The sequence below is a fragment of the Pezoporus occidentalis genome, unplaced genomic scaffold, assembly GCF_034315485.1.
Source record: "Pezoporus occidentalis ecotype Australia unplaced genomic scaffold, CSIRO_AGI_Poc_V1 ctg179, whole genome shotgun sequence".
Taxonomy (NCBI): Eukaryota; Metazoa; Chordata; class Aves; order Psittaciformes; family Psittacidae; genus Pezoporus; species Pezoporus occidentalis.
In genome coordinates, this window is record NW_026913629.1 from 725,931 (window position 1) to 753,512 (window position 27,582).

Consider the following 27,582-nt stretch of genomic DNA (forward strand, 5'->3'; position numbering starts at 1 on the left):
TCATTAAAACTAGCTTTAAATCCCAGGCTTGGGAGTGTAATCCCTTTAAGAAACCTGCAGACTAGGTTAAGAGAATAACGATGTGGTAGTTACTGAATTGAAAGATGTATGAGCCCTGGTCATCTCATGGTCAGGGTGGGTAAAAAATACACCACAGCGCTGCTGATCTCAGGTATCACCATTAACATGCTGCTGCACGTTGGCTCCTTCCAACACTGAATTTAAACATGATCTCGGAATGATCTCTTTAGAATCTATACACAGACTTGGTGTCTTTTAGTTCATAAGGGATGTTGACCTGCAGCCTCAAAATGCCACCAGGAGGCTGGGTATGAAGATTCCCAGTACAGTGACTAAACAAAATGTAAACCCATAAAATTAGAAGGTTCCCTATGGGGTCAAAGCAGTAAAACCGATTCTGATTAAGCTGCATTACCAGAGAGAAGCAAGACCTCAATAATTTACAGCCAGAGACAGGATAAGTGTCCATTAGCATTAGTGTCTATGGATGTACACTTTCTTGTTTTCCACATTTTCAAGGCCTCTGAGACCACGTCTGGGTCTCCGTCTTTCCCTCTTCCTGGCTCTCAAGAACCATTGATGTATAACCCCTTCCCTCCATGCAGAAGAGGAGCTTTCCTCTTTAGCCCTCAAGTGATAGGCAAGGAAGAAGGCGAGATTATTTGATATGAATCTGGACACAGAAAATGGCCTCTAATGTGTCTAGAGCACAAAATCTATGATAATTTTAGATAGCTACGAGGTTGGAAGCGACCCAAACTGCAGATGGACACAAGAGAGCGGGATGTTCTTCACATGTGTCAGTGACTCTTCAGGAACAAAAGAGCCCGATTTTTTAATATAGCTGCCTTTCAGCACCAGCAATCTTGAAAAGGGCAAACTCGAAGCCAAACAAAAACATAACCTAAAGAACTAAAGGAGGAAAAATATCAGCCAGCTCAACCCTTACAGAAAACTGGTCTCATTAGATTAATGGCATCTAAACCTCTGTCAATGGGTTCTTGCCCTTTTTTCCTTCAGAAACCAATGCAGAATGGCTGAACTCATTTGAGCCTCTTCCACTAATGAGCAGTGCACATGCACTTCAATACCCCTCTGCTCCCAGAAATGATTAGCTCAAGAGTTAGAACTGAAGTGACAAAAAGCTCTATTCCACGCCATCATCCCCAGCAGCTTCTGGGGGTTTAAAGAAACCATTGTTCTAACCGACAGGTTAGAACTAGCTGTCCCTCCAGTCGCCACCAAAGCCACCAGTGAGAAAGCAAGGTAGAGGTTTGGGTTATTTTTAAGTAACTGCTTTACATTCACAGTACCTGCGTTTAGACATGGACATTTTTGACAGAAATCATTCAAAGTTACTCGTCTTTCTTCCAAATCCCAGGGACCAGGGTGTTTTCCAGACTAGGAGTACACTGAAATAGCAGAATAAGCACAAAACAAAACTAGCACAGCGGCTGCAATACTCTACTGATGGTTTCAGTTTACCATGCCCCCAGGTTTGGGGTAGACAGAACATCCCTGCGCTGGTTCTAACTCCCCATTGCAGGAGATGAAGGACCATCCCCTTGGGATGAACCAGGATCATCTCCACAGCTTTTCCTTTTCCCTGATGCTTTCAAGTGCAGGAGGAACAAGCAGCCGGGCACTCCTCTGGCTGACGAGCACCAGCCACCCAAGAGGTGGTTGCACGATTTTGTATATATAAAGCTTGCAAAGCGCTTCAGGAAGCTGCGGGATGAAAAGGACTCTATAAAGCTAAGATATTATTATTATTAAACCAGTGATCTGACAAGAAGAGACAGCTTTTCAGATGTGTACAACAGCCTGAGCTGAAGGGATCAGGGAGTCCAATTTGAAAAAATAATGATTTGAAAGCAATGTGAGGATTAGAAGTGGCAGCTCTTTTGTGGAGTCTCCGTGGCAGGTAAATTTAGTAGGCTACTTTAATTTTGCATCCTTTTAACTTCCGGCAATGTCCTGTGCATTGAATCTGACAGAGAGACGGAGTGTTTGAAGCCGCCGTGGCTACATTTTAGTCTCCCAATTTTACAATCAGTGTTTGAATCTGCTACTACAACTCTGGGTACAGAGATCAGAGGCTTATCAAAGAGGCATCCATTTCAAAGACAAGCAGCAGCTTTGACTTCATTCCTTCCATGCTTAGAATTCCTGAAAAAGCAGATGAGTGTACCACAAAACAGGTCTGAAGGAAATCTCTCTATCGGCTCTAAACCTATTTCAGTAATAACTTTTTAAGGATCTATTTCGGTCTTGTGCAAAATGAGTGTGTTCAGCAGAGATTATCCTCTCAACAGGTGAGCTTAAGTAGATGCCTTTTCCTGGAACTGAAAGCACATATTAAACTGGCTTACTGCTTTATCAAGCATTAATTGAAGAACTACTTCATCCAGTTACCTGATTATTATTTGGGGGGGTGGTGGTGGTGGTAAGAATGTCTTCCCCTTCCTACCAAAGCAACACTTAGTTTCTTTACTGCTGCCCTTGTTTTAACTGTGTGACTGAACCAAGCACACTGTAGGCAGCAGTATGAGTTGCCTGCAGTAAGATGCCATGGTTTAAAGATGTATCACATTAGGGGAGTGATGCACGGCTGCAGTGTGCTGCTGTCCACATCAACTCTTGAATTTAAGCAGAGTTTTAGCACTGGTAGTTCACAGGCTGGTTAGTGATGGGCTTTGCTCTACGTGGGGCACCCACTGCTCTGTGCTGTGAAACGTCCCTCTGAGGGCACAGCGTGAGAGGAGCAGAGCAGCAAGGAGAGAAACTGTGCCAGGACAGAATTAACTCTTGCTACGCCTTACACACACTGCCTGTCATTGAGATCACTGCCCACTCACAAGAACCAGACACTCCGTTTTTGCTAGGAAGCAAGAGTGGATTGCTCCAGAGCACCAAAGGGATGTGCAAACCCGATCCAAGCTCCTCCAGCTGAGCACTGCCTGGCTCATGAAAGCTCTGCCAAGCCTGCACAGGGACAGTGTTTCAAGGTAAGCGATTCAGGTATGCTGACGGGCACTGCAGTGGTGCAAGGGCATGGGGCTCCCACCAAGGTGGTGCAGGTGATGGCAGCCGCAAGCCCACTTTGCTTTCACCACAAACCTACTGCTTATTTGCCCACTCCAGCTCTTCAGCTGCCCATCAGTGAGATGCAAAGGGGATAATAAGCAACAGGTTAATTTGTCTGATTAAGCCTGAGGAGATCTGGCACTTTGAACTTGCTGTGATACAGCATGGTCCCCGCACCGTGCTTGGGCAGGCAGCGTGAAAGGAAGCCACTCGCTTCTGAAAGCCACGGGTAGCAGCCAGGGAACACCTTCAGCTGCATCTGAAACCTATGGTCATACCCATAAGCCTTAGTAAAGCTACACTGCAGGTGTAGACGTGCCCTAAAGAGCACTGATAGTGCGTAAGAGTTCAGCTCTTCAGTGCTCAAATCGCTTCTGACAAACAGGCTGAGAAGCCTTAACTCATTTGGGCAGGTTTTTAAAGTACTCCCAGCACTATCTTGCACTAAATGGAAGCTTTGGTTTAAAACGAGCTTTTAAAACTGCAGAACGTTTACAAGCCCCTCTTCTCACAGAACAGCTCATTTATCAGCCTATGCACAAGAACTGCTTTTGTGATATCCTGCCCATTAAAAGGTCCCCAGTGCCCTCCCCCAACTAACTGACACACTCTTCACAATACTTCCAAGTGCAGTTATTTACCCAGTAGGAAACAAAACATATGGAAAACCACAGCAGAAGCTTTTGTAAGACGCAATGATGCTGTATCTACATTAGCCAGTTCAACAAACCTGCTGCTTTTACACGTGATGGTGTAAAGCAGGTGATGCTTCTCATTGCTCCCTGTATTTCAGAGAATCAGAAGGAAAGATACAAACCCATTTTTAGGCAGATGGGCATGTGCCTATCTGCTGGTACTTATAAACAGATTTAACATTTAAGAATAAGAATCACTGAACCCATCCTCCAAGTGAACCAGGGCTGTATAATGTGCTATAGGGACTGTGCATGTGGGTAACTCCTGGGTTAGGAAAGCAGCTAAGATGAGCAAAGCACATGCACAAAGCTGTTTCCAGCTCTGTGGACCCCTCTTCACGGCTGAACACTGGTCTAGAGCTGCTGCTTCTAAGGAAAGCCTGCTTTTTAAAAGGCAGTGTGCACTCAGTAGATAAACATCCACCTCTGCGCTTAAAAAATGCAGAGATGCAGCCATAAATAAGCATTAGCGCTTCAGAAATGGTGAAACCACAGTTTTATGGTTTCAAACAGAGACAAGGTGGAATCATGAATGGTAGCAATGTATTTCAGCTGAAAGCTTTCAAGCAGATGAGAAATAGTTACAGGAGCTGGAACGTGAGGAACTACAGTCACAGTAAATTATTCCATCTGCAAGTCCATTAAAAATTGTTAATGGTTTTGTATGGCTTTTATATTTATCGAGTGGGTTTATTCCTATGTAAGTCATACATATTTATTACCGGGGTCCAGATAATGGTTATTAATAAAACTTCTTTTATTTGCATACTGCCTCCACGCTGGCCTAAATATTTACAACTTGACCATAAAATAAAAGAATCCTCAAAAATTACAAACAGCACCAGGGATCCATTACAACTTTTTGTACTTTTATTACAGTACAGGTTCAGTGTTTGGTTTAGTTTTAAAAAGTGGTGGGGGGGAACCAACCTGGTAAATCCATTTCTTCTTTCAAGTCTAAAAAGCGTAATTCTGCCAAAGCTTTAAAGCACAATTTGTGTTGAGGAAGTAAAAGGAGATCCAAAGCTAAAGCAAGCTGGCCTTTATAATTACGAAAATACATCTATTTCTACACATAATTATTATGAACAGTAACAAAAGCTCAGTATTAAAATAGGTCCCACTGAATCCCTGGACTTGTGCCTGCCAACTAAAACACCTACTATGAATTTAGTAATGGGTTATGCAAACATAAATTATGAGGCCAGACATTTTAAAAGGAAAAAACGTTGATTTATTGTCACATTGGAGACACGGCAGGAGAGAAGCACAATTTCGGTTTTCCATAGATTCATCAACACCGCAGATGTGTTAATGCTAAAAGAATTCTAAAATAAAAATGACTTTCAACTGTTCTGATTCTCAAATGCCATTTAATTTACTCAAAAATCATTACAGGAAGCTTTCTGCTCTTAAGTTTTGTTTTAAACAAGCAAAATACCCTAAAAATTTTGGGAAGAAAATAGGTTTTAAGAGCATTTTATCAACATTTCTCATCCTCAAGATTTCACCCTCCCTGCAGGAAGTTGGGGTACTCGTTTTTTCTGGTTTTGAATAGAAAAGCTCAAAAGTGTTATCTGGAACCAAGCTGTTTGTGAGCATTTTTGCTCAAGAACTTCATAGTTTCTGCCCTTGTTTCAAGCAGATCCAACTTTACACTTATCCACTGTCAAGGCAATGAAAAGAATCCCTCATAGCTAACAACTATTATTAAAGGAGTTATTCATGACACCGTCATAATTTTACTGAGGACAACATGTTCCTTTAATTACACCTGAATGACTTTGAGGTGGTCCGGCAGAAGGAGGTTTACAGCATATTTGTTCACAAAATAGAAGGTAAAGTACTAATCAAAGATGTTTAATTAGTTCTTCTCTTGGTAAGTCAGGGAGGAAGAGCAGGGATCTTTTTTGCCTCTTATTTTTCTAGTTTGAATCTTAAATATAAGTCAAAGCATATTTAGGAACTGAACTTCAGACTCACTTTGAGAGTACTCAGTCTTTGTGTGATCTATATATAAATTCCCAGTCTTAAATTTACCATTAAGTAACAGAACATAAGAATGCCTCTTAAATGTTGATACCACAGCAAGAAAAATCTCAGCTATTTCACCTAAATAAATGGAAACATTTTCCCTTAAGAAACAGTCAATGATACGTTCAGTAAATCATGGAACTAATCTTAATGCACACTTCCACGAACTACAACTATTCTTGAGGAGGAAGGATGATAAATGCCCTGTAAGGTCAAGTTTTTTCCTTCAAGTTCTGACCTTGGAAACATTCTCCTCCTTCAGACCTCCGCTCCCCAACCATCCCCTGCCCCAGTCACTCCCTCTGGCCAGCCTCCAAATGGGTCAAATGCCGAGAAGTTCAAGCAAAGGCAAGTACAACCCGAGGAGAACAAACTATTTGTTTGCATTGTTCCATACTTAGTGACAGGAGAAACTCAAAGGAGCATCCAATGCTTAGCAAGAGAGTTAATATTTGCTTACAAGTATGTCCCCTTGCAAGGCACAGGAACAGGAAAACTACCCCCTATTCTCCTCTTCCGCAACAGAGAATACAGCACCCTTGACATCACTGAAATCTAATACCTGTAAGTGATGTTGCTGCAAGAAAAAAGCATTCTTCATCTGTCAAGCACGTTTAACCAGAAAAATGCTTAAATAAAATAAATCTAAATTCCTAAGAGCAAGTGACTTCAGAGTAATTGGTTTCTTCATCTACTCGGACGTGCTCAGTTGAAGCAGATGCGTCTCCCTCTGGAAGACTTTAGGAACTCTTGAATAATCACCCATACATTTTCGGGTTTATAAAAAGCCATTGGAGGTAAGTCTGTTGTACAAAACAGATTTAAGGATATTTTTGAAGCAAATGGAGACAGAGGCAGTAACTCAAAGAGTCCTGATAACGTAGTTTGAGGAAAATGCTTCAAATCAAACTTCTCTGCCTAATTACATGTGATGCACGACCATTACTTTTGCAGGTCAAGGGAATTCTTTTCCTATATTTCAGCACAAATGCTGTTGCACAGCTACACAGTTATCCATGAAATCCTACATCCCATAACCCCCAAAATAGGGATTCACTTTGTAAAAAGACCTTCTCAAGTCCTGCTACCTCAAAATAGATTCTACCAATCTGCAACCCAGCAGCCTGCTGCCCACCAACAGCCTTCACTGACACCTTTTCCCTGCAGAGAAAAGCAAAATTAGCTTGGTTTGGGGAAACAAACCGTAACTAAAGTCTTACTGACCCCAGGATGCCAGTTCCACCACCAAACTGACCCAGGGGGAATAATCACAATTATACTGCAGTACACGAACAGGAACACTTAAGCCTTTCTCTGGGGTACCTGCCTAAAGAAGTTGCTCCTAGCTTGGATTTGTTGCTCAACGCACTGAGCTAGAGCAAGAATCACTGCGAGCATTAATGCGTGCACAGCAAATAGCAGGGGAGATGCCATCTGCCAGAGACTCTGCCTTAGCTTCTTGTGGCTGATAAAAATGATTTTTTAAAGAAAATCCAATACTGTTTAATAACGACAGTGGTGAGAATGGGCAACAGAGGAAAATGGAAGTCAGTTTTATGAGAATCCTAGAAAAAAGAACTGTGAGTTGTAATTCTTTTATTGTTCCCTCACTTCCAATAAAGTAAAAAGGCAGCAAGAGATCATACTATAGAGAAGCACAGCAGAAACACTGGTCGTTTTCCTACCAACAATTAGGATGTGTTAAATATGTATTAAATAATGACAACAAAATTATTGAGAACTCTTGAATAAGGGACCGCCAGGATAAAGTTAGATCTGATTTAACCTTTCTCCAAAAGGCCAATTTTTATATTACGCAGATAAATTATAATTTTATATTTAAAAAAATACTATTTTTCTGGAAAAAAAGTGTAATCATCATCATCATCATCACTTTCATTTAGCTTTAGAAATAACAAGCCCATGGAGTACGAATTATTACAAACATCATCTACCTTGCAAACAGAAACTCTTCAGAAAATGGCAATGTACCATATAACACTGAAAGGGAAGACATGGCGCCCAACCATCATTATCCTAAAGGAGAGGTGTTCATCTCGGTTCCAAACCAGCAAGATAAGCATACTTCTATGCTCTTAGAATCTGGGATTTTTTCACAGAAGGAAACAATGGCTTAAATCAGGCGAGTATCCAATGCCATTGTTTTAAATATAGGGAGAATCTTAAAAATATAAAAGTATTTGCATTTTTGTATTTTTAAGATGTATTTTTGTTATTATAAAAAACTATTTTATAATAGAAGTATTAAAAATCTGGGCTGGGATAGAATTCATTTTCTTCACAGTAGCAGCACGGGGCCATGGTCTGGATGTGTGCTGGAAGCTGTGTTACTGAAGAGGTGTTTTAGTTATGGCTGAGCATCTTCCTCACCTCCTTCCTGAAATAACTTTTAAGTCGGGAAATACATGAAAAGCTGGTATTTTTTAATTCCTTATCATGCACTACAAATTCCTTATCATTTACTGCAAATTGTATTACCTGCATTTAGTTGTGTTATGCGAGCTAATGCTTACAATGAAACGTCATGTATGTTCCTCCATGCTCAGGCCTAGATATTAACACGATTCTTCTGTGCTCCTGGTGAAGGGGAAGGAGGAACATCCACACACTGTGTGCTCTCAGGCACACAGGGAAGTAAATTAATGAAAACAAGGGGAAGGGAAAAATAAAGGGAAGGAAAAAGGAAAAGAGATAAAAACAAAGAAAGGAGAAAAAAAAGGGGGAAAGATAAGAAAAAAGGAGAAAAAGGGGAAAAAAGGGGGGAAAAAGGGAAAAAAAAAAAAGAAGGGAGAAAGGGGGGGAGAAACAAGAGAAAGGAGAAGAACCACCCAGCTCTAGATGGCAGCAAATCAATATCCACCCCTATGAACAGAGACACCACAAGCATCAACTGTTTCCAAACAGGCTGTGTATTTTCAGTAGTGTTTCTAGGCATGCTCTTATTTTCAGGTTGTGACACAGGCAGGACCAAAGCTGAGTGAGCAAAGCCACCAGGACTCAAGCACAATTCACCACTGTCCACAGGATACTCCTCTCAGTCCAAGAACTCAACCAGCAGCCTGATTTTTAATTTCAAGCTTAATTTGATTCTCTTTTGCTGCAGAGACTGGATAATCCAATAGAATGATCCAGAAAGACCTGGAAAGTCAGAATTGAAGAATTCCAAACTCTAAAAATCTGAGCCCTTGCACAGTAACTGTATTCATTCCCTTTCCGGAGTTGTGACTTGCAATTATAATGTTATTCGTGTAAAAAGACCATGGACCTTAAAAATGCACATCACCCTAATATGCAATGTCATGAATAAAACTATTCCTTTTGTAACAAGATTCTACAGACACATCTGGCGTTATCCTTTGTGGCAGTGGTACCACAGAAACATAACTCAGCAGCATGGGGATGATGGTGGTAGCTCAGGTAGCAATGAAAGCCAGGTTTTGTGTAGGCAGGTGAACATTGCTCATCAGAGATCAACCAAGGCAGCACAGGACTGATGATGTAGAATAATACAAACAATGTAAATACATTGAAAGCGGCCATACCAACTCCTATGACCACACGGGCATGAGCTCATGGGAACAGCCACCACAGCAACGTCACTGTCATACTGCAGAACTTGTATTTCTTCATAAGAAGTGTTTGGGGTCAGCAGGCAGCGCGTCCATCCAGTCACTGTCAAGATACGCTCTTCATATGCTCCTTTAATTTGTTTTCTGTCACATTCCAATAGTCCATTTTCCAGGGCATTTTAAAGCTACTTAGTTGAGAACATACTTAGGTTGTCTGTGCTTAAAGGCTCTCCCATGTCCCTCCATAACTCTGCCAATCCAATCTTTAAAATACAAATGCCAGTTTGAGCATTTAAAGGTAATCTTGACTTCCTAAATCTCACCAACAGAGCACATCTGCAGCATAGAAACTGTAAAGGGCAACAACAGGGAGGAATCATCAGTTCAACTTACCATCAGGAAAAACACAGTGACCAAAGAAACCAGCTCACAGGGTAAGCTCCTGTACCCAAATAGATGCTTTAATGCAAGGGCCTCGCATCTGCCTCAATTTTTATAGCTCATGCTCATATTAGAAATTCAGGATCGTTTTATTTCCCAAGAGCTGGTCCTTTCTCTTGTGCTCAGTTTCATGACCCACAGTTCAGGTGAGCCTGGCAATAACCAACATAGCTCAGCACCATCTAGTTTATATGGCTGAATCCTAAAGGAAAGCAATGGAGAGTTATAGGCTAAACAGGCTGAAGTATTGTTGTCTTCCCTTCCCATGAGTATTTAACAATTAGATATCACAGATTCACAAAGTCTAGGCTTATTCAGTTACTTGTTTTCAGGTGTTTTTCACTGGTGCTGTGGAACAGCTTAAAATAATAATGGAAATATTAGATAAGCTTTTCAATGTTTAAAACAGAAACAGGTAAGCAAAAAGCAGTTACTCAAGTGAATCTGGGTAGAAGCAAAGGCAAAGTTATCAGCATTGGGAAGTATCTTCACTTTGTGACAAAAATTTTGACCTGTGCCACTGAAATAATTTAGAGGGAAAAAGATTTCGCAGAGATGCGCATTCAAACATTTGCTTATGCACACCAGAATGACACGATGAATTAGACCAAGAAATTCAGAGGTTAAAATACCCCCAGAGCATCACAGTTAGTCACAGTAGCACAGGACTTATCACTATAAGAAAATAATCATCTGATGCAGGGTGGCAATTCACACGATCTATTTTGAGATGTCTTCCAAGTAGCAGTCATGTAAAATTGATGTTTCAAGTAATCTCCTGACCACACTCAGCCTTCCCACAGTAGCTGCTCAGGATGAAACATAGACTGAAAATACCCCAGGACACCTTTGTGCAGCAGGTGTGACGTGACCTCTTAAAAGGTGTGAGGAGGTAGAAAGTATTTTTGCAGTGACAGGAATTAAGAACCATTTCTAAAGGTTTCTGCATGTAACATCCACCACTGAAAATTCTGCTCTCACGAGGTTCCCAAATATGAGATGCTTCTTCCCAGCGTCATCTGCCTGTATGCCAAGTCAGAAATAGTATTCTAACATTTTTAAATACCAAAAGCCCTGGAGTCATTCCTATAAACATGAAAATATTGTATTTCTTCTGCAGCAATGTGGTAATTTGCAAGGAAGGCAGAAATGACCCAAAAAGATTTGTCACTTTTTTTAAAGTAAGAAGAAATAAAATGATCTTCATTACTAATTTTCCTAATCCCTTTCTGCTACACAGCGTGCTGCTTTCAAGCAGACACTATGGAAAGTCTAGAGGACATCCCAGACAGCAATGGATAGGAAAGTCAAGGTAATTGACACTTCTGATTTACGGTGAGAGTGGCTACAGCAGAGGAAAAGAGATGCTGGATGAGGCTCAACCACTACTGCACTGACAGGGATAAATGCAGAAGGAAAAAGAAAATGGAGAGTGGACTCCTGAAACAACTTGTTACATTTAACAATTCCATCTTTGTGGGTTTGGGGATTTTTTTAATACCGATAAAGCTGTTACTTCACCGTGGAAATCTGAATTCAGCTGTACATCGCGTTACTTATTTATCTGAGGAACGGTTTCTCCTGCAAGTCAAACTACAGAACTCACTGTTGTTCTTAAAAACAGCACATTTGATGTTTCAGTAACATAAATGTATCAGTTTGGAAATGCCAGTGGCTCACTAGGCCTTTCCTGTCCACCTCAAGGACAAAGCCTCCTCAGCACATCAGCTCAAAACTCCTCTTCCCCTGAAGCCCCTTCTGCTCTGACATTCCCTTTCATTTCTCTGGGTATGATCCTCCAGCATCATTCCCACTGTCCCAACAGGAAGCAAAGCAGCATCCCCTACTTGCGAAGGAGAATAAAGGTTAGAAGAGTTGCCTGCCACTTCTTTCCCAGGAAGGCACTTGGAAAGAGACGATATTTGTGTGTTGGTTATCTGGAATGGGCTTTGAAACCCAAGAACATTCCTGGATGAACAGATTGCTGGCAAACATCAGGAGAAAAAAAAATAAAAATCACAAAACAAACAGCCCTACACACTACTACACATTCATCAGTTAACAACATGAGTTTATATGTGCTTTTGGTGCAACTGTGCATACATGTACACTGCCACACTGCACATGCTAACATGAGCATGGAAGAGCTTCCTACACGTAACAGTCACCCTTCTGGGGTGTCCTGGCACCTTTCACTCACTACCTGAGTGTGTGGAGTGGCTGACGAACTCAGCACTGACCTTGCTGCATCTCCAGTGAAGTCAACAGCATAACTTAATTTGATTTTTGATGGAAAAATGAGCATCTTTGAAGTTATGCCCTTGATACAGATTTATTTAGGCAGCAAAATGTCACTTTCTTCATCCAAGTGCTAAGGGAGTTTGGGTTAGTGAAGAGTAATTTTTTTTTTGCAATTCTCCAGGTTTTACACTATAGAAAATATAGAGCAAGCCTGCTGGAAGCTAATGTTCATGGTTCCTCTAAAAACATCAATTCATATCCATTATTTACAGAACGCAAAAGCTCCCTGATGAGAAAACCATCAAAGATAAGCAGGCTTAGGATGGTGGACTTGGCAATGCGTAGAAGAAAATCATGGAAACAAACTATTAAGGGAAAAAAACCACACTTACACAGGCCCAATACCATATACTACTGCAATAAACTTGACAGACTGGAACAGCTTTCCTCCTTACCTCTGGAGTGTTCTTCTTGAACTCGCGACTTTGCTCAATAAGTTTTTTCCTCGACTGCTCACTTTCATCTTGCCGGTTTGCCAATATTGTTGCTGTGGCATCGAGCTCTCTCTGTCAAGAAAAACAGAACAACAACAAAAAGGGACTATGGTCAGAGCTCCGTTTCTCAGAGAAATAAAAACAAAAGCTCATACATCCATCACGCATTTGGAACATCAAGACAGCTGGACTACTGGCACAGAACAAAGCACCAGGCTTCCAGAAACTGGACCTCGTGAGTAACATCAAATGAGGTTCTACAACCCCATCTTACAACCCAAATATCACCATTTTTCTCAAAATCATTTGTGTCTTTAACCACAACAGTATACAGGATAGCAGCAGTGGCATGCAATACACACCTCCTAATGAATTCCCAAATCTGGATCTTAAACCACATTCCAGCCAGTTTCATTTTCACCTGCTTGCTTTGTAAAGAAACTGAATTTTCCCTTTTTGAGTTACTCTGAAAAAATATTACGATTAACTCAAATATTTGTTAACCTTATACTTCAGCCTAGAGTGGTTATGCTTCAGTCACTCTTAATTTCAGGTGACACAGTGCAGAATTCTATACTGCCACTGCAATGCCCTGTTTCAACTTAAGTCTTTCTTTATTTGAACACAAAATTATCCTTTCTTACTATTGGAATTTGTGCCTCTAAAATTATTAGCAAGTCTCTGGTTCCTTCCCCAAAACTATCTTTTTCTTTCATCATCTGATAATGCCAGATTATCTTCCAACAGCTTCTACTAGGCTGAAGTACGGGCTCAGCCTACTGAGCGATGCCCAGCTCCACCCAAGTGCGTTATCCCCATCCCAGTTTCTTTACTCAGTGCTGTGCTTCCAAATGTCACCATTAATAGATTGAACGGGTCACTTCTCAGCCCATAAACCAACAATACTCCACGTCAGTTTATTCCTTTTCTGCAGTACTTCCACATAACATGAAAAAAATAAAGGCAAAGCTCAGCTGTGTACCTCATTCCCCAGGTCACCTGGAGTTATAACCAAGAATCTGCAACAGGAATTCGGCACTGTTTTCCTCCATTATTCATTTGAAAGGAGAAAAACCTGGCTATGCAAACGAAGCTCATGAAAAGGAAGAACAACACAAGGCAGGTCTCCTCTGAAGCTATCTTCATCACATCCCTCTGCCAACGTGCCTCTGACCCTGAGATTCTTCACCAGAAAACCTGCTGCACCACTGGCATTTGTTCATAACCCAATAACCTGTAACAGGATAGACTGAGAAGCCAAGCCTGGGACCTCCTGTGGGGTCTGATTCCAGATGCCCAACAGTCAATCAAGTCACTGACCAAGGCATCTCTTGCTACCACCACACAAAAAGACCATAGTAAAAGTAAAGTGGATTTGGTTACTACTGAATGGCTAGCATAAAAACTTCCTGTAGGTCGGATCATACATGTTTCCCAGTGGAAATGGGCAGCCACTATGGGGAAGCAAAATGGGACAACCAAAGATTTGCCTCTTCCTATGTGTGCAGAGGTGTTAGAAATAGCAGCAGGTAACACAGGAAAAAAAAGCCTTCTGCAGTTTCCAACTCAAAAGGATCAATATTTTCCCCCTCTTTAGGTTTATTACCATGAAACTAAGAGGTTTTTTAATTTATTTATTTTAATATATGGACCGTGTTATCTTAATCCTTGGAAATAAGCTCAATATGACAAATGGATTTGAAGCTAGGCAGTACACTGGAGCCAGTGACCTAAATATTGTCGCTGTAATGCTTAAAAAACCCTCTACTTCTGACTTGGAGTTAAAAAACAGGGCAATATGTCCACCAGATCTTGGTTTGGAATTCTGTAACATATGTGAAATCTATTGCAGAAAAGTGGGAAATACTTAACAGTTGGATAAACCACATTTGAAATTCATCCCAGCTAAGTTTATGCAAGAAAAAAGAGCAACAGAAACCAATGTGGTTAAGCAGTACTATAAAGAGCAATATAACGGCTAAGCAGAAGGCTTTTAAAAAATATAAACAATCTGGTACGGCCAGCAACTTGGAAAACTATATTTAAAAAGGAAGCACGCATTTAAAGCAAAGCAAAGCAAACACAAATCATGAAGTAAGGAGGAATTTCAGGAGACCAAAGAATCGAACGCTTTCTTTTACAGTACAGGGTGCTAGCGAGCAACTTTACAAGTGGAAAAATCGACTTTTAAAGACCTACACTTCCACGTTTAAAGACAAGAAAGAAGCCTTCCAGTATCTGAAGAGGGCCCATAGGGATGCTGGGGAGGGACTCGTCATTAGGGACTGTAGTGACAGGACAAGGGGAAACGGGTTCAAACTTAAACAGGGGAAGTTTAGATTGGATATAAGGAGGAAATTCTTTCCTGTTAGGGTGCTGAGGCACTGGAATGGGTTGCCCAGGGAGGTTGTGAATGCTCCATCCCTGGCGGTGTTCAAGACCAGGTTGGACAAGGCCTTGGGTGAGATGGTTTAGTGTGAGGTGTCCCTGCCCATGGCAGGGGGGTTGGAACTGGATGACCTTAAGGTCCTTTCCAACCCTAACTATTCTATGATTCTATGATTCTAAGAACTGACTGAAAATAAATCCTGTTTCATACTAGCATATATTTCATGCTATTATGAAGGGAAGAGGCAAGTAGCAAGTGACGAATAACCATTTCGCCCCCACTGCTCGATGGATACTAGTGCCACAACACATTTACTACAGGCACCTTCCCATTGCTTTCAGAATTCCAGCTAGGACAGGTCTAATAATTTCTTACTGTGTAAAACTTCCTTATGTGACATCTCAGGTACAGGCATCACCAAGGCATACAACTACACTGAACTCTTTGGCACTGGGGGCTGAAGCCCACAGGCTCAAGATCGTGCCTTAGCATTTATGAACAACTGATACAGTAAGTTGAATTCCAGCTGAGGAACTGCAGACATCCAGCCCCATATACAAGATCTGATGTAAACTGAGACGCTAAAATCCTCAAGCTACGTTGTGGTTAATAAGCCCCAAATCAAAACTATATGGAAAATTTTCTTCCTCACTTCATCTCAACCATTTTCAGTGCAAGTTCCTTTTACTTAAACCTTCTTTTACATAAACAGATACAGGATTACAACCCACAGGCATTAATGGCAGATTTTTCAGACTTTTTGAGACTTAATCTCATGAGATATCCCAATTTTTGTAAAAATGTAATGTGGCCAACGCATCATTTCTGCAAGCAAGCACGTATTAAAGAGTAAATACCATTAGTTTTGAGGTTTCAAACCTGAGTACACTCAAAGGTACACCCACTTCCCAAGTCTTGCAACCACTCTCTAAGGAGATCTTGAGTAAAAGATGTAATGCTATACAGAGAGAAGCGTAGTAGAGAATCCTTTAGGGTGTAACAAAAATAGGAGACCATGTCCCAGTATCATTCCCCACACCTTTAAAATCAAAAAGACCCCACTGAAAAGCAAACGGAAGCCAGGGCTCAAAGGCACTGCAGTGCTGACCCAACTACAGAGAGGATTCAAAGCCTGGAAGCTTTAGTTCCACTGATTCAACAGCAGCTAATAAACTTTCTGGCCAAAAATAGCCACTATTCAATCGCCCCTGCAAAAGTGAGTCACTACTTGGAGGACATTTTGAGAGAGAACAAGCAGGAGGATTATCTTGCCCCTTGCCCCAAAGTCCCATCGATTTTGGGCAGACACCATTCACTGCTTAAGCCACAGATAACTAAAGAACTCTCTCCAGGGTTTCTGCTTTGACCCATTCCAACAACGTTATTGAGGGTGGGAGGGAGGCAGTGGGAAGAGAGGAGAAAAGAAGGCCTTGCGCTCTGAAGTGCAGGAGTCATTAAAAGCAATCCTTAGAAAACAAACATTAAAAGGTTTCTTTCACATAGCATATATATAAAAATATCTAACACTAGGAGGGTCGATCTGCTATGCACCACCAACTCGAACCGCATTTGGCTTCCTTTAATGCCAGTATTTCCAGTCTCTTTCAGGCTCCCCAGGAGCCATCCCTGTTCCTCTCGCTCCTGTCACCCCATGCCACAGCTGTGCAGGGAGCCGCAATGGGAATCCCAGCCTCCTGCGAAAAACATCTCACCTTTCCCCTCTTAAATCCTGTTGCACTGAATCAGTTCCCTGCTCAGCCCTCCTCTGTGGCTACACAGTGTTGTACCATTACAAAAGGGAGGTGGGAAACACAGCTGGAGCGAGGGGAACTGATGGAATCCTCCTTTTTGGCATCACCCTGCTATTAGGTTGACCTCAAGTAACTCCGAAACTCCAGCCTCCTTTCAGGCAGGTTCCAAGGTTGTTTTCCTTCACGGCTGACATGTCTTCCCCTACAAGATGCATACCTTGATAATCCCCTAGCCAGCAGGTCTGCACCACTGACAACGGACTGGTTTAGCACACTGAAGCTCTCCTTCCCTTTTTGTAACAGGAAGCACCAGCCCAGCCCTTTCTGCCACCAGAGCTCTCCAAGAACTACTCACTTGGGAAAATGATTCTAGACAGAAACTGCGCTTTCTTGGACACCGATGAAGTCTCTGTTCCTCCATCCAAACAGTGGAAGGAAACTACACCGGTATTTCAGGACACAGGAAACCAAAACACTTCAGCATCCCAATCCCCCCAAAAGCTGCCCTAACATAATATATCCTAACTAGTAGTCTCTGCTTAGACCCAGCACTCTTATGTTTCACATGGGAAGTTATACAAAGCTTTAATAATCATCCACAAGTGATGTAACCATACCCCAAAATTTGGTTAGTCTCCCGTTTTACAATGGTTAACCCTTGCTTACACTGGAGCAAGAAACACGTATCATATCTTTATGACACACTGATTTTTTTCTGGTAGACTCCTACTCCTGGACACAATGCCCAGGCTAAGCCTTGACAGCCTTAAGCATGGCTGAGGATGTTAACAGCACGTTTTCACCATAAACCTCAATTTACTTATTACAAGGACTGACACAAATTACAACTGCATGTAGATCAGGAGTCTTTTACCAGTAAATGTAGTAACCATTTCCCCTGAACTGCTGCTTCTGTGTTTTTAAGGTATTTCCCTTTATCATCATTTCAGTCAGTTACTCAGTCTACATGCTAATGTGCAACTGAAAGTTTTCAATAGTCTCGGTTTTGTTTTCAGCCTCTCAGGACTGCATTGTTGGGTCTACCAAAGCTAATGAATCAGTTCCATTACAGAACAATTTCCTGGTGCACTCATGACACCAACGTGTTAGTGTTGGGCACAACTCTGTATCCACACAGCCTACCTGTTTCGAGGGAATTCTGCACTTCCCTGATACATTAGGCAATGCACCCTTCCATCTTTAACACCCCACAGTTCTCACCTGTGCAGAAGCCTATGTGCTGATCACACAAGTACTGCTGAAATGGTAAACTGCTTTGTGAGCTTGATGCGTTTGGGAAAACAAACAGGCACTGTGCTCCCCTGGTAAAGCTCTGCATTCCCACCACAAAGCAGACACTGGGAATTTCTTTTTGACTGTAAAAAGCCAGCCCCAGTTCCAATCAGAAGGCGCTCAGAAAGATAAAACGTTGTAAGAATGCAACCATGGAAGAAGTTTCCTTCCTGTAAAATGAGCTTGTCTCTGCCTCGCTGTAAAGCCCCTTTTTAACACAAGTGAAAGGGATGATGGTAAGTTCAAGGAGAGCTCAACACCTCATGAGCACCATCCCCTGCCTCACCCATCAGCAGAAAATGATGAACAAACAACAATGCAAAGACCAGAATTCCTGTATTTTACACCTCTGGAAATAAAAAATCCCAAAACCTGTAAGCATTAAACAAAACCCATTTCTCAAGAAGCATTTTGCCATTTGGCAAACCAATGCAGCAACCTTTCACACACAGAATTAGCTAGGAAATTTCAACAAACACGTTTTATTTCCGCATACTGAAGTAATTTGACTCTTGAGTAAGTTCTGAAACAGGCTTTAACTGGAACAAATTCTGACCTCTGTGCAGTGCTTCTGGACAGAGTCAACGTGTGTGGTGGCCACCGCAAAGAGTGAACAAAACCGGAGGTGCTGATGTGGCTGTCAATAAGATACCTTAACTAAGGGGCTCTTAGAGAAACAAAAGGGAAACATTAAAACACAAAGCCTGTTGTGGCTTTGTCTGCTCACAATAACACCAGCCAATACCACAAACTAGGGAAAGCCTATCAAGAAATCTCACAAGAGAGGAAAGCGAGTGTTGGCTTTTCAAAAGGAGCTCCTATCAGCATAAACCAGCTGCACTAATATCTACACCAGCAACAGATGCACTCTGAGGAGAAAAGATTGCCAGTGCCACAGCCAACACAATTATGCCTGTCTGTTCTTCTGCACCTTGAAAATGCAAAGAATGGGAGACTGTCCAGAGCTATAAAGACCTTAATGCCAAAGGTCTGCATTTAACAAGCTTTTCCTCTCACTCAGGGGAACAATGAAACATCGCCCATTCATTCCAAAAGGGGGTTTTCATCTTCCAGCATTATCTACACTCTCTCCCCACTCTCAGGGCTGAAGAACACACCACCCTTCACAAGCCCCAGGTCCAACCAGCAGTGCCCGGGCTGGCTCTCCACCGTGCTGATGTGCTCTGACTTCCCTGCAGAAACCACGTTCAGGTTTCACTCCCAGCATCCTCAACCCTAACCCTAACGCTTCTCGCCTCCACCTTGCATTCCTTAGCCTCTGCACCAGACTGTCATCCCTGTTCCCACCAGGTCTACTCTGTCCTCACTGCAGTAAGCACTCGCCTCAAGTGCTGGACAGGCTAAAAAGCAGCCACATCTCTAAAGCTGCTCCTCTCCAAGCTTTCCTTAAAGGTCCTCTCATGCAGATGCTCTGCTACCAACACGGTCCTTACGGTGCTGTGACACCACCAGCTTCCATTCCCTCACCTAAAGACCTCATAGTTTGGTTTTCACACCTGGCACATACACGCTGACAGCAAAGCTACTGCATCAGTTACTTAACACTGCTGGGGTTTGTATTTCAGTTATGACACTTTCAAAGGACATAAATCTCTTAAAAAGCGTTTGCTGGGGAGAGGGCTCCCTTATTTCAAGAAGCACAGCACGTCCACAACAAGGCTGCTGCAGCTCCCACCCCAGCGGGGTTCTGCTCACAGCTCCACTGACTTCCCACACATTAATTTTCACACTCTTCCACTTAAAAGCAAGAGTTCAAACTAGTTGCTTCAATAGCTACCACAGAAAAGGCCAAAAAGTAATGAATTCATTTAAACACTGCTGCAGTGAGGCTTCCCAGAAGGGAGCATTTCAGGCAGATAGCAAGTGTACAGCGAGAAGCAGCAAGTGTTGCTCTGACTTGGAGCAATCTGCTCACCCATCGTCTCCCAGCCACATTACAAGCGTGGAAACTCCTGCTTCCCTGCCCTATGCAGCTGATGGCTTTCTACATGATAAAATCAAGTTAGCTAATCACATACACGCTGGTTAATTACTTGAAAGAAAAATAAATGCCTCAGTTTAACATTTGTGACTTTTGTAGCAGCTACAGGGCAGCGGGGAACCAAACTACATTTTCTTCTGCCAAGTAATATCAATTATGGGAAACCAAAGGAAACCCACTGCTGCTTGCAAAGACTCTGCCTAGGCAAGACACAAAGTAATACATCTGCTTGACCTATCTCGTTAGCTGATCAGAAGCTGACCGAGATGCAGCGCCAGCAGCCATACTCACCATAGCTCTTACCACATAAAGCAGAAAAATTAGCCCCTAAGTGGCAACCAAGAACACAATAACCACACCATCAAGATCACAGCCTGCTGGGTCCCACTCAGCTCTCCTCTGCTTTCACTGTGGCAGGAGATGTCTACTCCGTTCCCCTTCTCAGCCCTCCCAACAGCGGCTGGAGTAGCTGCGCATGGGAAGGACAACGAGGAGAAAACAATGGTCTAAATCACATCTGTGACCCCAACAAAGCCTTAGGTTTTAACAAGGAGATGCACAGCAACTGTGTCCTGCAACACACGTTTTTGTAGACAATTTTAAGTAGAGCTTTGGCCCTTAAATAAAACAACAAAAAAGGCAATTAACTAATGAGTAATTACAAACGACTTAATGCACTATTCTTCTCATTTGTTTCAAAGCATTACTGCAGCAGCCATGGTGTTCAGGTGGAAAGGGATTATACTGCCATTTTGTAACTGAACACCGCCACTAACTTCAGCTAATGCCTTACTACCAAGTAAGATCAGATTCATGAGTTACATTAAATAATCCTTTTGACCACAGATCAAAGTAAAATGGAGTCTTAAAAGAGTGGTTTAAATAACAAAAAGTTCGACCCTTTAACATGAGCTCTGTTACATCATTTAAAGTATTTAGTTACCCCCCTTTTCAGCCTCAGCTTTGCTAGTAAATGAAGCATATCCGGGCTTTAAACAAGATACACAGTCTAACACAGACCAGGATTTATAACTTGCTATGCATGTTACCACAAATAAATCAATAATACATATACACGCCCAGTCTTGTTTCAGTGTGAGTTCTGGGAACTTACTGCTTAAGAAACGAATAAACTCAAGCTTTTGTGATGTGTTTTTATTCTGAATGAAAACAAACTCGTTGCTCGCGTGTTCTTTCACTTCAACCAACCCCTAACTAGAGTGCCACTTAGAACAAAACTTCACAGTTATTCTTCCTCTGACAACACACATTATTCAGTTCATTTTTAGGGGTTTTTAAACATGGTTAACCATTACAGACAGACCCAGTGCCCACCCTGAAGCCCATCACAACCACCACTCATTAATCCTTCACAGTCTCCAAAGGCAATCACCAATCTGAAAGCCATTCAAGCCATTTGCTAACGTTTGAACATGAAATATTTACCAACAAAAGTAGACATACATACTGAAAAAGCAACCTAAAAATACTTTTAAACCCACATTCCAACTAAGTCATTCCTAGAGGGACAGGAAAAAAATTACTGTGGACTTTAACACAACACCTCCTATTCCCTTTCCATGTTTGTTGGGTGTTGCAGAAGTGGTACAATAGGTGGATAATCTAACCATGACAAACGTGGTTTGGAAAGATGGGGCTAGTCTTAATGTGGGATTTCTTGTTGTTATTAGCTTAAAACCCTGACCAAGGCGCATGTGCACCAGGGAAATCCTACAAAATACATCTTGAAAGTGTTGTCCAGTGACACCCCTCTAGCAGGCTTCCCCTTCCCTTTTTACTGCTGATCAAGGGGCACATTCAGATGTACCTGTTCCACCATGAAGCTGCGCAGCCAAGGGGCATCACGCACAGGACAGAGACCACAGCCTTTGACAGGGGAGGCTGGATGAGGAACTTGCATTAAGGAATAAAGTAATAACAAAAACAAGATCAGAAGAAATCTGCTGGCAAATGGAACTGTTGTTTGATAAACAATTTAAGCAGGAAGAGTATTTGGCAGAGTGTTTTCAGAGAACGGTCCTTGACTCCTGACTAACATGCTTCCTCCCTTGGTCTGAGTTTGTTGACTTTCTGGGCATGCTGTAAGGTTTATGCATTTTCCCATGATGGGAAAAATACAGCTTTCCTGAGAATTGCCTGTGAATGCAATTGGGGGATGTTTTCTGAAAAGTTATAGATATAAATAGGAAACAAGAAAGCAACATCCTCTTTATTTAGGTTTTTGCTACTATTAACATCCTATTTAGGCCTCTTTCAGATCTAAATCCCAAATACTGACTCAGCTTGGCATGGCAACACACAACAGTATAAAAGTATGTCTGGTCTAATACCAAGGGCAAGCGTGACATATTTTGGACACTTGAAGAGAAGGGCAGATTTTGAAGCCTTTTAGAAAGTTTTTATAGGTTTCAGTATTTTACCTGGACAATGTTGAGCCTAAGTACCACACTTCACACCGAACTGAAATCAGGATGCAGAGGAATGAAAGATGCCTTTTCTAGCTAGGTGATTCCCAACAATATATTGCGGTACTTAGTTAAGCTCGTTTTCTGTGACATGAAAAGGAAAATAGCAGAATTGACTCATGAAGTAAAATTAGCTGATGTACAGTCACAAGGAGGCTGGCTTGGAGGTGACACCACGCAGAGCGGCACAGAACAAAAAATAACATGCTTCATGTCAGTCATGTTGCAAGCTAGTTTAGAACCAGAAATACTATTGTACAGTGTTCCTAACATGGATCCTTTTGTTTAAATCAGCATTTCTAGTAGCATACCCGGAACTGTATAGCAGGAATTACCATAAAGGCTTTCTAGAAATCATGCATTAACAAAGGAATACATGAAGTATTTTAAATACTGCATTTAGAAGCAGCAGAGGCAGCAAACTCCAGCCAGCCAACATCTACTCACTCCATGAACACAGACAGCCAAGGTAGAAAGTCCAGCCAAAATCCCTTTTTAACCATAAAAACCTTTGGTAGTAATTTAGAGAATTCCCCCACTGTTCACAGTGACAAATCACACTAACATGAAAACAACAGCTTTAGCTGCAGTGGCACTGTCAACCTTGCTATGATACACTGTCACTAAAAAGCCCTTAATTTTGGCTATCAAACACAATTTCAATTTCCTGCACTTCAGGGCAGTAAAAACAATTCTGTGCAGACCCTGTGTTTATCATCCCTCAGTAAAGAATGCAGCTGTCTCAATCAATGCTGATTGTCTGTTAATTAGTTCAGTTTTACAAGCTGATGGAACACAATACTCCATTCCCCATACACAGAAAGAAACTCCACGCAGGCAGTTATCTAAGACACAGTAATGTCTGCTTCCTGGCCGTCTGGGGAGGTAGATGGTACAACCAGGTACCAAGGGATCTCTTTACCAAAAGATCGCTTACATTTGTACCTCTTCAGGGCACTCTGTCATACAGGGATTTTCTGTCCATGTATGTGCACACTTACATGTCTCCTACATGAAAACTGAAATAAAGAGCAACACTTTCCAACAGAGCGGGACCATCTCCCCTCTTTTTTGCTATGGCTGAAAGCAAGTCCAAAGTCATTCCAGTCCTTTAGGAAGGAAAGTCAGGTCCTCGTGAACAATTTCCTACCTCTATTATGTATTTAATGAGCATCACATTTCTAAACCAAAACCAGGACTCAGATCTGTAACCCAAAGCAGGCAGCTGAAGGTTTTCATTGAACAGTGTGAAGCTGCTATCACCATTCTCCATCCCCATGCGCTTTTCAGACAAACCACAAATAAACAGCTGGATTACCTCTGAGCTACTCTCGAGATTCACTGCCTCTAGTATCTCATCCTTTATCTACACACTCTCGAAGTGCAGCCAAATTTTAGCTGTCATATATGCAGACGAGAGCATTGGACACCCTTGTTCATATGCCAGAAAGCACTTCTGCTGAGAAAACCCATGAAATACTATGAAGCCCTAAGCCTGACAATACGAAAGCTTAATCCAAAAATGCCTCTTTTGAGATGACACAACATGGTACACATGATATCAACAACAGAAGTTTCACTTTGGCCTTCTTTTCCTCTCAGTTTAGATCCTTCATGAAAAAAAGAAGAGAAAAAAGTTACCGTTCAAGAACATCTATATTTAAGAGAAACACATTTCTGGTAGGAACTGAATATGCAGCTACTAAGTTTACTGCAGAAGAAGAAAGTGGACAAATATGAAGCCCAACAAAACCATGGAATTATCAGACCACTAGAGCTGGGGTCTGACAGCCTATCCGGCTGGTAAGTAAGAAAGGATAATCTAAATGCAACAAGAACTCTTCTACACAAGGACATCTATCCGCTTCAACAGCATCATCACAGAGAGCCTTATTTCAGTATTTCGGTATACAAAACATTCAGCTGAAGCTTGGTTATTTTTTCAGCTACTGCTTTTCACCTAATTTCAGCTAAATCCTATTTCTATAACCCTAGAAGCAAAGGTCAAGCCCTGCTAAACCCACCACAGGCTTAAATTGCTTTCCTGTCTCTCTACTTCTTTCACATCACTCAGGAAAAAGACATTAGGATGTGATCCTGCCTTCCCACAGTTCTTGTGGAGACCAGAATAAAAGCGGAGGAAGGGTTTTGTTGCTTATTGGATGTTTCTTCTTTATCCTGATACTTCTTTGGGTTTTTCTGTTGTTGGTCCCATTCCGCAAGCTTTCTTACCCACCCAGTCTGGAGGACAACTCGTTGGCTTCACCAGTGAAACAACAAACAAGCCACCCTTGCTAAACATGCTGCACCAAGTGCTACATTTACTAACGCGGACTTGACCCTTACTGCTACAACACTCAAACACTTCCTTGGCTTTCATGTGCCAGGGCAGACAGTTAAACCCTGGGAAGTTTCACCAAAGTTCCTCCTTGAAATGGTGCCATTCGCTTGGCTGCCTGATGTTGCAACATCCCAGTTGCATCCTTTCCCACACGGGGATGAGGCAGAGGTGAAGCACGGTGGGAGAAAACCCTGCTGCAGCCAGAGGCAGGGCTTCAGGCTCCGGTGCAACCCATCCCAACATTCATGGTAACATCAGATTCTGTTAGAAGAGGATCATGTGGAAAGGGATTGCACACTACTGTTTGAGGACCACTGCAAATTAAGCATTATCAGTAAGTCCTCAGCATTATTTCCCACAACGTCTCTGGTTATTTTAGCTACATGACAATAAATCAATCTTTAATTTTTGTGCTTCATGCACAGCAATATCCAGCATTCTGCAGCTGCAGCTGAAAAATCTCAGGAGGACTTGCCAGCATTTCCTCCATCTCTCCCGGTACCCCGTAGGACACATGCTTTAGGGTTTAACTTGTACAGCTCTTCTGGGGAATGAACTCTGAAATGATGAGAAACATTTGGGGAAAAGCAATGCATGTTTCATCATTTACTTTTGCAGAGCAGCACCACTGAAGAAGTTACAAGACAAAACAACCACCTACAAACACGTCCTGATCTTTGTGTAAAACCTCACTTGATTCCTTTCTGTCTCTTTCAGATTCATGCTTTGTATTTTAGACATTTCTAGAAAGATACATCATGCTCTAAGAAAACCATCCAGAATCGAACAGGAGAAGGACCTACACTATGAGGTTAGGAATCACACTTTGGAAGAGGGACACTTTCTTCTGTGTTTCTGCCTAAACACTAATAGGGATGGCAAAAAGAACCAGCAATTAAACTAGAAATAAACCCAGAACATGGACTGTTCCTTGCCCTTCTGTTCACAGGGACTGCCTCATCACATTCCCTTCATTACCACATGTAGAAGCTATATAGAGAAACGATGCTGAATGCTTTTTCTTCTTTTGATACTCCTGCTGTGTACCTCTATCTTTCCTTTAACCCAGCCCTTTGTGGGTTAGGAGCAAGCCTACTTCTGCATTTTAATACTGTCTATACGCACCAGTCCACGTTCAGCCTCAAAAAACCTTTATACAGAGTGCCCTAAATATTCAGCCCCAAAAGAATGACAAAATTACACATTACTTCTGTCATTATATCTGTTCCTTACCATATGTCTAAGGTAAGCAGAATGCTATCTACATAATGGATTCAGCCCTGGAGTAAGTCTGGACTGCCGAGGGTGGTGAATCTGAGGTAACACTCCATCACTTATTTACTGCATCTCTAAAGCATTTCAGATTCTAAGCTGAATATATATTTCACACAGTACCCAAACTTTTAAATATCCACAGGAAGATTTCATTTTTATAGGCAATAAACATTAAATCTAAAGGACTGGAACATAAAAAGTGTTTTAATACCACATAAATCACCTTTCCCTAGACAGAATAAATCTCTGAAGGTTTTAAGAACGGCAATATAAATTTTTATGGCAAATTATCTACACAGGAATTACTTGCACGAGATGCACTTTCACTTCTCTCTCTCATTTGCATAGTGCTGACAATCTTTTCAATCACAACATTCAATCCAATTTGGAGAGTCCAGAATACAATGCACAAAAATGGGACGCTAAGAGCTGGGTGGTTCCTCCTCTTCCTCAAGATTTTTCTGACTGCTGCTCTATCAGACACACAAGTTGGCTTTGCAGAGGTAACAGCACCAACACATAAAAATTAAGGTTCAAATGAAGAGCTACATACCCTTTCAAAAGGATTTGACGGCTCTTCCAACACAGAAGCCCTGCTACTAGCCCTGACAACTAAGAGGAGCTCACTTCATGCTGCCAGCAAGTCCTCTAAAGCAAAGAGGAACAACAGTTACTAACTGGGAGGGCTTGAACTGAGGAACAACAGCCAAAATTGGTCTTTGGGATGCTCAGAAGGGACACTTCTATTGCAAAGGTGGCACAGCACTGAGAGGTCATGACAGGGGAGGTCTCCACCTGTGGGGATTCATTCCCAATGCTCTGTTAGGGCAAAGCCACAGCTGAGACACAGGATGGGTGACAGTCCCTTTTTCAAGCAGGACACCAAGCCAGAGGCATCTAGGACATTTGGAGGCATCTAAAGGATCCTTCCTTCAGATGCCTCTAAAGAAGATTGCCTGTAATGAAGTGACACCCTCAGTCGGATTCTAAAAGGCACTTCCAACTAAACAGTTAATAACCACAGAAGGTGAGAAGCTGATTATTATCCATGAAACAATAAGCAATCACTCCTCAGAGCTTCTGTCCCAGCCTGTCGGCATAAATACTTCCTCATAACTAAAGCAGAAACATGCACAAGATGTGCAATTCCCAAGTCTCCAAAGCACACACATCCTCAAAGGACAGGCACCGTAGAGGTGTGGTGTACCAACTGTTACCAAAAATACTTTGGTTTATTCACTGCTTCATTACAGTGAAAAAGTGCTGACAAGGATTCTCACAGAAAAGGCCAGAATTAGTTCTTGGAAAACCTCCTGTTGCCGTGGAGCCAGGTCTGAAACGTGCTCAGTGCTTCGCCGAATCCTCCCCTCGAGGGAAATCAAGAGTAAATACGAAATTAAAGCACCTGAAGAACAGCAAAGTCCCAAGGAAAAATAACAAGT

The 27,582-nt window shown here is 42.0% G+C and overlaps 1 protein-coding gene across 10 annotated transcripts in view; it reads right to left on the reverse strand.

Annotated features, from left to right (window-relative positions):
• The window catches only part of CUX1 (cut like homeobox 1), a 271,313-nt gene that overhangs the window by 207,962 nt on the left and 35,769 nt on the right, over nucleotides 1–27,582 (reverse strand). For all 10 annotated transcript variants that reach the window (XM_062614918.1, XM_062614919.1, XM_062614914.1 and 7 more), the window contains exon 2: nucleotides 12,565–12,675. In XM_062614918.1, the coding sequence (XP_062470902.1) occupies nucleotides 12,565–12,675 (111 nt within the window). The remainder of the gene's footprint in view (nucleotides 1–12,564; nucleotides 12,676–27,582) is intronic.